Consider the following 10,567-nt stretch of genomic DNA (forward strand, 5'->3'; position numbering starts at 1 on the left):
GCTGAGCTCGGGTTCACCTGTCTATAAGTGGAGACAATAATGCCTACAGGTGTTGTCATAATGAATAAAAATAATATTTATAACTTAGTAGGTAATTATGCATGAGGCAAATTATTATGCATGATATATTGTTCTAAGCACGAATTAACTCATTTAATTCTCTCAGCAGTCTAGGCGGGCGGCAAAATTAGAACTATTCTTTCTGTTTTATGAGGGAGCAAAACTCAGAGAGGTGCAGTCAGCAGCCCAAGTTCACACAGCTAGAGAGCAGTGGCGCTGGAATTTGAACCAAGACAGTCTGATTGCAGAGCCTACCGTCTGGACCACCACCGCACCTGAGGCCTATGGTCTAGCACATATGGATGCTTCAGGGACATCTGTGGGTGTCCGGTGACTGACAATGAATGAAAGAATGAATGAGTGAGATCATTCTCAACTCCAGTGTGAGATCCAGAGAAGTTGTGTGCTCTCGCTCGCTCTCTCTCTCTCTCTCTCTCTCTCTCTCTCTCTCTCTCACTTGCATTTTAGTCATTTAAAAACAAAAGGGCTTTGGGATGGCTGAGTGGCTCAGTTGGTTAAGAGCTCACTCAAGAGTGTGAGCTCTGAGCAACAGCGGTTCGAGTCCTGGCCCGAGCTGAGCAGCCGCTGAACTGCCAACAGGTGGCAGGATGGCTCAGCTAAAAAAAAAAGGAAAATAAAAACAAAAGAGCTTTTTGAGAAGCTAACACATTCACATGGTTCAAAAGGAGCCAAAGGGATAGAGACTGAAAAATATTCCATACAAATGTATATTGTCCTCTTATTTCAGATAGTAACACACCATATGGAGTGCTCTTTCTGGGCCTTTTTTGCTCCATGGAGATTATCCCATGTCACCAGAAGAATTTTTTAACACCCCCTCGCATATCCCCGTGAGCCTTAATTTCCTCATCTGTGCCTTCCAGGAGGGTGGCTGTGAACATTAAATAAACGGCATGGAAAGTGCTTAGCATGGGGCCTATCAAATAAGCATGTACTTAACTCACATTTTATTTTATTTTATTTTATTTTAGTAACAGTATAAAGGAAGTGAGAGCTGAAATGGCCCCCACTCTGGACAGGCCACGGAGGCCAACACCTGCTCCCGAAGGTGACGAGGCTTCCTGTTGGTGTTTGTGCACAGATAATGAGCCGTTCTCCCCAAAGACAGGAAGGGAGGAAGTTAGGAGCAAACAAAAATATGGACAAAGGAAACTTCAAAGCCATTAGAAAAAACAGAAAGTGAGGCCCCCACACACCAAGCAGGCCAACTCTCCCCTTGCAGGCCTCACCAGCATTGAGGTGGACACCATCTGGCTTCAGACACTTTTCCTCAACACCCCAGCGTCAAGGCAAGCAAAGTGGGGTGGGAGGAGAGAAATACGTGGGGCTGGTTCGCAAGGAACCTCCAGATTCCATGCTACAGTGATGAATAATGTACAAAGCCCAGAACACACAGCTCTCTTGAGCCGAGCCTCTTGGTCCCCAGGTGTGAGGCAAGGGGCGGGAAAGGCTCAGCCTGCTAAATGTGTGGAGCCATGGTTTCCCGGGGCATAGCGGGAGCCCCAGGCAGCGGAGCCAGTCTGGGACCCAACCAGGTGGCCTGCCAGGCTGCCCCAGGCCTCACCCACTCTGGGCCTCAGACTGGCAAGGATGTCATGGACCCACAATCTGGGCATGAGGTGTCTGTCCTCTAGCTATCATTAATCCATTGCTCCCATCCTGGCCATCAAAATCCCATAAAAAAAATATATATATATACATATATATATTTAATATTAAAATCATAGTAACACACATTTGTATCACCGTTTAAAAGATTTTTTAAAAATTACCCCTGGAAACTCCCGCTATCTAATAATTATCAGAAAAAATAGAGAGAGGAAAGGGAAAGGAAGAGACTGAGGGGGGGGGGCAAAAAAAAAAAGAAACACAACAAAACAAAAAAAAAGAAAAGAAAGAAAGAAAAAAAGCAGCCCGCAAGAGGCTGGGCAGCTCTGCTTTGTCAGGGAGAAGAAAATAAAGAGAAATCAGCCCAGCTTCAAAGGGCGCATTTCCATAATTGCCCTGTAACTTTGGCAAAATAAATCTGAGCGGCTGAGAAAGGCACAATCTCGCAGATGAGTGCACTCCAAAGGCCCCGGAGGCCTGTGGCCCACTTGTTAGCAGCCTAGTGCAGGGGGAGAAGGCGTCATGGAATCACAGCCTTCCTGGCCGGCCCGGAGGAAGACCTTCCTCTGCCTTTGTCTCCCTCGTTTTCCTGACACACACACACTCTCATCCCCTCTCCCTTCTTCTCTCCTTTTTCTCTCTCTCCCACCCCCCTCCTCTCCCCGCCCCCCCACCACCACCACCATATGCAAGTAAATAAACACCTTTATGTGCACAGAAGGGCTGGCAGCAGTTAAGAGGTGGCAGTAATGGTGAGGCACAATCACATGAGTGAAGCTTTCATCCGTGAGAACCTTATGGTGACCTGCTCCTGATATACATATCCAGGGAGAAAGGCCCCAACTTTCCAGACACGCATCCTCTTTGGGGGTGACTCTGTCCCTGTCGCCTAAGAGGGGCCCACCTCCAACAGGCCCCACCTCTGGTGCTCGGTCATGGGCACCAGACCGAGTTGAAGCCCACTCTTTTCTCCCCCCAGGCTGGCACTGCTTCCTGGTTTTGCTCTCGGGCCCCTACTTCCCCCTTCCAGAGCCAAAGGTTTTTAAAGAACAACAACAAAACAAAACCCCACCCCACCCCACCCCACTTAGCGCCCTGCTCTAATATCACTCTCCACAAAGCTGTGGTTTCTGGGAGAAAACATCTGATTTTCTGGTGATTGCCCTCAACGCCACGGCTTCCCGACATCTGCGCTATTGGCATTTTAGACTGGACAAGTCTTTGTTGTGGAGGGCGGGTCTGTACCTTGTAGGACCTTCAGTGGCATCCCTGGTCTCTACCCATTAGATGCCAGTAGCACCCTTACCCAGTCATGACAACCCAAAATGTCCCCAGACATTGCCATGTGTCCTGTGAGGGGGGGGGGTCACCCAGTTGAGAGCCACCCTTAGGGCCTCTTCCAGGTCTGTCACGCTGAGGACTCACGCCTTCCAACCTGAGGAAGAGATGCCTTGTGGGGCTTCCTCTCTAGATAATCAGGGTGGCCTTTGAGGGGCTGGAGCCTCTGTTTAGAGGGGAGCAGCCGCTGCAGCAAAACTACGTTGGCCACACAATAGATGGACATTTGTACAGTGGTCAAGTTTGGCTGAGTGGATCAGATAACAGTGGTCAGTAAGGATCAGGAGGAGGTATCTGGAGAGGTTTTGGGTCCCTTTACCCCCATAATCATCTTTGGACCCACACATTTCCATTTATGCCTAATCCTAGACAATGTTGGATCTGTAAGAAAATTCAGATAAATTCATCTGACCCAATCCCTGCCATGTAGCAGATGGTGAAAGTGGGTCCTGGAGAGAGGACGAGACCTGGAGGTACCTGTAACCCCAAACACAAGTTTACACTCCTGCAGTTGCCCATTTTCATTTGACAGAGGTAGTGGGGACATGCAACCAGGAATTGCAGGATGCAGTGGACATTTCTAGAACGATACAAATAATTAGGCCCAAAGCGAGTTCCTGACAGAAACTCCCAACAAACCAGTGAAGACGTCTGATATCCAATTCCTACCCAAGCATCCAATCGCTCTCTCTAACCTTCCAGAACTCAGGCCTAAGACAGCAGTTCCTTTGGCCCTGCTGGCGCCCCTAGAGAACACCAGGCCAGTAGGGGAGGCCCTGCCCGCTCCTCAGACCTCACCTGAGGCATGTGAATGGCTGGAGCACCCCTTCCTCTCCCTGCAGTCTCTGTTGCACTAGCCCTTGCATGTTGCCTTCTGACTGGACCTCGCTTCCTCCTCCCTGTATTCCACTGAAAATAAATTCAATTGGAAACCGTGAGTGTGCCAGTCCCAGAGGTGGGCCATCACTTAGGGAGATAATTTTATTCCCTGGCCTGGCAATGCACCCCTACCTCCAGCTCCATGCAGATAATGAGGGAAGCAGTGACATACACTCTTTCCTCTGACCTAATTGATTATCCCCACACACCTTGGAGTGCTTTGCATAACCAGCCCCGACAGCAGGAACTCCTTCCAGGTGGAGTGATTGACACATTTTATTTCTAATTGAAGCTTAATCAGGACCAAGATGAGATTCCCACCTTCTCTCTCTCTGGCTTCCTTGTTTTCCCTCCTTCTCTCTCTCCCCTAGCTTCCTTTCTCCTTTTTAAATCTTAGGGCTGGACAATAAAGGATGGCAGCGGCTCCGAGGATCCCTGAGAGAAGGGAGAGGAGGGGAGGACTCAGGAAGAGGTCGGGGAGGAGGGTGAAGAACCAGTTTCCTGGTGAAATCAAAGTGCCGCAAAAGAGAGTTGTCTCCCGTTTCCTTTCTTAGCTGAAACACTGATGATGTGCTTTTTCATTTTGATTATGTTATCTTGTTGGGGTCAGTTTGGGGCCAGGAGAGGGGCCCGTGTGTTCTAAGGACAGAGAAGGTACAAACACACAGAAGGGAGCTGCTCTCGGGTTTGCCCCCACTCTCCTCTGTCACCCACACTTACTGCCCTTCCAGGGGGCAGGACTGGTCTCATCCAAGGACTATGGAATGGGGTGGGTTGAGGAGCGGATGGAAACCCAGGGTTTTCACTGGAGAGAGACCAGGGACAGGGGGTCAGACCTTTGCAAGCTCCACCTGGCCCCTCCACGCCCAGCTCCCTCTGCACAGATGTATTTCCTCCCCACTTGGTGGACGGTCAGTGTGGAGAGGGTGCCTGGCTTCTGCTATCACCCCCTGTCCCTGCTGCACCCCTGCCTGGGAATTCGTTTTCCTCGCTGGAGCTGGGTCCTGAGACGCCTTGATGCAGGCACCTTACTTTTATGGCTGACGGGAAGGGGTGGGCAGAATACTGGCGCGAGTTTGGGGAGTGGGGTCTGAGAGTCTGGAATAGAATCGGAAGCCTGGGGCTATTCACCCTCACCTACCACAGGCCAGCCCCTGACATACTTTGTCTCAGCCTCACAACCGTCCTGGAAGGTTGGCATCATTATTCCCATTTCACAGATGAGGAAATAGGGCACAGAGTCGTTAGTTATCAGCTCAGAGTTCCCCAGGAAGGGGGCGCGAACTAGGTCTGTGCTACAGTAAAGGCTGTGAGGCGCCAGCTGAGGAGCTCTCGGTGTGTTGTCTGTGTACAGATGCTCGTGCTAACCAGCGGCCTCTCAGGTCCAGGCCCAGGCTTGGGGCGCTGGACCCAGGGCCAGAGCTGAACCACAGCCTGTGCCTCTGACCACAGAAGGAGCCCAAATCCCAGGAAACAAATGAACAAAGAGTGGGGACAGGAGGGCGCTGGGAAGAGCCAGCTCCAGCTTCGGAGACTTTGCAGAGTGTCCTGGGCGTCCCCCACCTGATTCATTAGGCCGCTGAGCCCCAAGTGCTGCTCACTGACATGCGGGACCACAGACCCTCCTTCCCACTTGCCCCTGGGGCCCCGCCACACCCTGCCGGCTGCAGCCCCTGGTTGGGGTCCCCATGCAGCGTCGGCAGCTGTGCCCCCATGGATTGGGCCTTGCTGGATTCCGGCTCCCTCTGAACCTGGAAGGTGTATAATGTGACATGTGCTCTGTGGCTTCGGGTGTGCAAGCTCTTCTCAAACCTCCTCTGGGACCCGAGAGACTGTCATACTACGCCCCACTATGCGGGACAAGCCTCTGGCATCTGGCCGCCCTATACATTTACTAACTAATCATGGGGAGGGAGATACAAAAGAGGTGCCCCCAGGGTACCCCAAGGCGTCGCTTTTCAAAAATTCCCTACAATTTCAAGTTGGTCAAGGGCTGGCTGACTGAAAGAAAAAAAGGGGGGCGGAGGGGTCTCGTAGCCCTGGCCTGGCTGGAGTGGCCCTTTTGTCCTGTAGAGGGAGCTCCAGCCCCAAATTTCCCAGCTCCCTCCCCCGGCCCGCTTGCCCCGTCCAGCCTGGAGCCAGAATCCCGGATCTGTTGGGATCTGTTCAGAGCCAGAACCCCCACCACCCCACGGCGGTGCCGGAACCTCTGAATGCGGCCCTTCCAGGGAATCTTGGGAATATCCACTGGGGTGCCAAGACGCACAGATGCCTCAAGGTCCCAGGGACCCTCAACTCTCAATTCGGGCTGGGAGCAGTCACCAAGAGGAAAGGCTGAGCACCCCTAGGCTCTCTGCTCCTCTCCTGCATGTCCCCCCTACTCACAGCAACCCCACATCCTTGCTTCTATAAGGAGGAGTCTGGGAATGCAATGCGGTTGGAGGGGGGCTTGAAGCTGAGCTTGCACAACCTCTTAAATAAGACTGAGCAAACCTCAACTGTGCCTATCTAAGAATGGGGGCGGCATGGGAGGGGTGAGAACCTCTCAACTTCACTCCCCAGCCCCGCATCCGGGCTCTTCTCTAGTCTTTCTGCCCTGTCCCCAGAGGACGCCTCAGCACCGCGGGGTTGCGCCGGTGGACCCGTAGGCTGGGCCCAGTTTCCTGGCTCCTTGGAGGGAATCCTGCCGCGGCTGCCCACCTGTGTCCTCTGCCCTTTCTCTCGGGCGCCTTAAGTACTTCTCCAGCAGCACGCCCAGCCCCGCCACTTCTGCACCTCCTTGGCTTCTGCGCTCCTCAGACCACACTGTCCAGCTCCTCTCCTTTTCCAATGATTCTGGTGACTCTTCAAACATGGGGGGCGGGGGGCCAGGATGGAGTGGGGAGACAAAACAGAACAAAAACAGCCAACAGATCCGTCTGGGGGCAGACAGGAGGGTTATAGTCAAAGTGGCAACAGCTCATTTATTTAGCCAAAAATAGATACTTTCTTGTACAATTTGGTTCACACATATGTACATTTTTTCTGTATATACAAAAAAGTCAGACACGCTTATTCTCACTGAAACTCCACCCCCCCAAAATCAACCAAACAAATCAACCGAACAAACTCAGCTAATGTGGGGTACAGAAGCGACTTGGGGAGGACCCAGGGGCACTTGTTTTATTTCTTTTTATTTCTTTTTTGTTTAGTTTTCTTTTTTAGGTATTCATACACGGACATGCTTACAAGTCATAACTATACAGAGTGATTTTTTTTTTACAATTATTACAACGATTAAAAAAAATTTTTTTTAAGTACTAGGATGAGGAGAGAGCCGATAAGACCAGCGCGGCGTCCAGGTGGTTCTGGGGCCTGGAAGAGAGAGGCAGTGGTAGCGAAGTATGTGAGAGGGGCACCCCATGCTGCCTAGGACCGAGAAACCCAACCTGGGGCCCAGGTTGAGGGACAGGGAAGTGTCGCAGTGTAAAATGATGTCAGCTGTAGATGTTGGTCTTCCGGTTTAAATGCAATATGGACGGGAGGCCTCAGGACTCCAGTTAGGGGCCTGCTGGATCGGCAGGGCGCGGGTCCCACAGCGCCAGACCCTGGGCGGCGCCCGGGTTCCTAGACTAGGTCAGGACCGTTGAGCCATCTCAGGGCCCATGGGGACAAGAGCAAGTCGCAGCTGCGATTCGAGGGGTGCAAAACCCCGAGCTTGCTCCGGTGCTTTCCTTCCCGCCTGCCTGTCCCGCCATCCACCCACCTCGGGGTCTCTTACCGCCTGGGCACGGGCTGGAAAGCTGTCTTGAGTAACTTTTTCTCCACTTCCAAGGCACTACAGCGATCTAAGGGTAGCGGGTGAGAAAAAGGAGGGCCTTTAGCATGCTCCCTTCCGGCACCCAGGGCAGCAGGAGGCCAGCGCCCTGTGGGAAGCGCCCTGCACCCCGGGGGTCCTGACCGTCTCCTCCTGCCCCAGCGCGACCCCTGGAGCCCGCCCCTCCCTCCGAATCCTGCGCTCAGCAGTCACCTGTTCCGCCCTCCGGCTCCGCTGGCCGAGCGAAGGCCGTGGCGGCAGGGTGGCCCGTGGCTCCCGGCAGGCCCAGCAGGTGTGGAGGGGGCGAGCTGAGCAGGGAGAGCGGGTGCGGGCGTGGGCCAGGCGGCGGGCCCGGGAACGGCCTGTTGGTCCAAGCCGGGAACTTGCCCAGTGGCGCCGAGACTAGTCTGTGAGCCGCGGCGGCAGCGGCGGCGGCGGCGGCGGCAGGGGAGAGCTGCAAGGCTGGGGGTGCGACGGCCGCTCCGGGGGGAGAGCCCCCCGAACCCGGAGGCGAGCGGCGCGGGTTGTCCGGGCTTGTGGCTGTCTCAGCCAGGGACCAGATCTTGGGCTTTTGCAGGGCAGAGGCCGGAGGTGCTGCTGGAGCGCAGGGGTCCAGGCCCGCGGGGGGCGAGGGCGAAGACTGCGGCGCCGCGGCCACGGGTGGTGGCGCGGGGGCCAGGCTCAGGGCCGGCAGTGGACGCTCCTCCAGGCCCTCGGAGCTGTCGTCCGAGTCGCTATTCTTGGAGTCTGAAACGGGTCCCAGGCCGAGGTCGTTGTCCCTGTGAGCCGCCCCAGCCAGGGCCAGCTCAGGCCCCGCGGCTGCACCATCCAAGTTCTCCAAATCGATCTCCTCGTCCTCGTCGTCCACCAGGCCCTCAGCCCCCGCGTCCTCCTCGCCCGCCAGCTCTTCCTCCTCCAGCTCCAGGTCGCGTTTGCCGTCTTCCTCGTCGTCCTCCTCGTCTTCCTCCTCGCGCTCGCTGCCGTAAGCGTTGCCCTCCTCGTCAGTACGGCTGCGGGGCGCCCAAGTCATCTTGTTCTCCTTCTTGAGGCGCCGGCGCGCGTTGGCGAACCAGGTGGACACCTGGGTGAGGGTCATCTTGGTGATGATGGCCAGCATGATCTTCTCGCCCTTGGTGGGGTAGGGGTTCTTGCGGTGCTCGTTGAGCCAGGCCTTGAGCGTGCTCGTGCTCTCGCGGGTGGCGTTCTTGGGACGGGACGGGTCCCCAAACTGGTACTGGCCATACGGGTAGAAGGCGGGGTGCGGGTGCGGAAACGCGGTGGCCGTGGCCGGATGCTGCACCCCCGGGCTGTCCTTCAGCTCGTACTGGGCGCCCTGCACGCACATGGAGAAGGAACGGACACACGCACAGAGGGAGCGCGGATGAGCCCTGGCCGTCGCCACCTCCACCCTCCCGGCCTGGGCCCGCTCGTCTACTCTCGCGCGCTCACCTCCTCCGGCACCCCCAACTCCAAATTCCCTTCCCCGGCCCCCCCCTCCTCCCCGGACGCTTACCAGCTGCGGGAAGATGGGCAGCTCAGCAGCATAGGGCAGGAAGGCGCCGTAGCCTTGGGCGGCGGCCGCCGCTGCTGCCGCCGCGGCGTAGGGCGCCCCGTACACGGACGAGAGCACGTTGGACAGGGACCCCGAGGCAGCCAGCTCCGAAGCTCCGGCTCCCGGGCCGCCCCGGGCCCCAGCGCTGCCGCCGCTGGCGGCGGCCCCCGGGCGCTCGGGTGGGTAGAGCGGGCGGATGTACTGGTATCCGAGCTGGGGGAAGGACATGGTGGTCCGTGGGGCACGGACGGAGCGGGGGCCCAGCCCCCGGGGCCGCCCTGCTCAGCGCCGCCCGCGGGCTCCGGTGTGCATCGGGGGCTGGGCCGGGGCTCGGGCCGGGCTGCCTCCCGCGAGCTGGGCTCCGAGTTCCCCTATTGATCTGCTCGGCGGCGGTGGCGCGGGCGGCGAGGAGCCAGGTCAGGTCCGAACAGATTGGCGGAGATTCCCGGGGCTCCGGGCTCTGATTGACATTTCCACGGCGCGCAAGCCCCTCCTCTCCGCAGCCGGCGCTGCCTCTGCCGGCGCCTGGCTGCTCACTGCCCTCCGCTCCCCAGGCAGCGCGGTGCCTCGCTTCTTCAGTCCTCCCCTAGTCTTCACCCCCTCCCGCCGTTCCCCCCCTTCTCCTCCCCTCTCCGCACTCCGCTCCCCCCAGGATCGCTTCCGTTCCTGTGGGCTCTTTCCCTCTCGAGGTGCCAGAAACTCCTCTCTCCTTCTTTCCCTTTCTCACGATTCTTTTTGCTCCCCTTTCTGTTCCCTCCACTCTCCTCTCCCTCTCTCCGTCTCGTCTCCCCCTTACACACACGCACACACCCCACTGTCCCCGCCCCGCCCCCGGTCTATGCGCCCTGGGCTAAGGCGGCCTAAAGTTGTGGACACTTGGAGTGCCGTGCGGGGGTGTGTGTGTCCGTATCTGTGTCTGTGTGTCCGTCCCGCCCTCACGCCCTCCCTCGCCCTTCCCCAAATCTCAGGCCTGACGTCGCGCCCTCTTATTCGACTTTTCCTTGCGTCTCTTTCCCGAGTCGCCAATCGTGGGGCGCCTTACCAGCGAGGCCGCCCACCCCCGCGGATACCGCGCGCAGGGCGGGGGGCGGGACCCGGACCGACGCTCCCAGTCCCTTCCTGCCCCCCTTGGCCTTTGCTGGGAGGCGGGGGACCTGGGTTAGCCCCCGGTCAGCCAACCCCTCCCTGCTTCCCGCTCCGGTACCTCTGCCCCCACCCAGTGTGGGGCCTGGGTCGGGACCAGACTTCGGTCCAGGGCAAGTGCCGGTGCTTTACTTGAGTCGCCCCTTCCGCCCGTTTCCCCCCTCTCCCCC

The 10,567-nt window shown here is 57.0% G+C and overlaps 1 protein-coding gene across 1 annotated transcript; it reads right to left on the minus strand.

Moving 5' to 3' along the window:
• Window positions 1-7,081: 7,081 nt before the first annotated feature.
• Window positions 7,082-10,155, minus strand: IRX3 (iroquois homeobox 3). The gene is made up of 4 exons (XM_019644070.1): window positions 9,216-10,155; window positions 7,916-9,035; window positions 7,667-7,733; window positions 7,082-7,260 (listed from the first exon to the last, which is right to left on the minus strand). Exons 1-4 carry the CDS (start codon window positions 9,480-9,482, stop codon window positions 7,206-7,208), a joined length of 1,509 nt encoding a protein of 502 aa, XP_019499615.1. The 5' UTR covers window positions 9,483-10,155; the 3' UTR covers window positions 7,082-7,205.
• Between the last annotated feature and the right edge of the window lie 412 nt (window positions 10,156-10,567).

This window comes from Hipposideros armiger, unplaced genomic scaffold (genome assembly GCF_001890085.2).
Source record: "Hipposideros armiger isolate ML-2016 unplaced genomic scaffold, ASM189008v1 scaffold_4, whole genome shotgun sequence".
NCBI classification, from domain to species: Eukaryota; Metazoa; Chordata; class Mammalia; order Chiroptera; family Hipposideridae; genus Hipposideros; species Hipposideros armiger.

Bases quoted from the DNA above. Each gene is read 5' to 3' on its own strand.
- IRX3 (XM_019644070.1), bottom strand. From the start codon at position 9,482: ATGTCCTTCCCCCAGCTCGGATACCAGTACATCCGCCCGCTCTACCCA. The intron at 9,036-9,215 runs GTAAGCGTCCGG...ATGTGCGTGCAG, and splicing joins TGCCCATCTTCCCGCAGCTG to GGCGCCCAGTACGAGCTGAA. The intron at 7,261-7,666 runs GTAAGAGACCCC...TCTCTCTTCCAG, and splicing joins TTCCAGCCCGTGCCCAGGCG to GCCCCAGAACCACCTGGACG.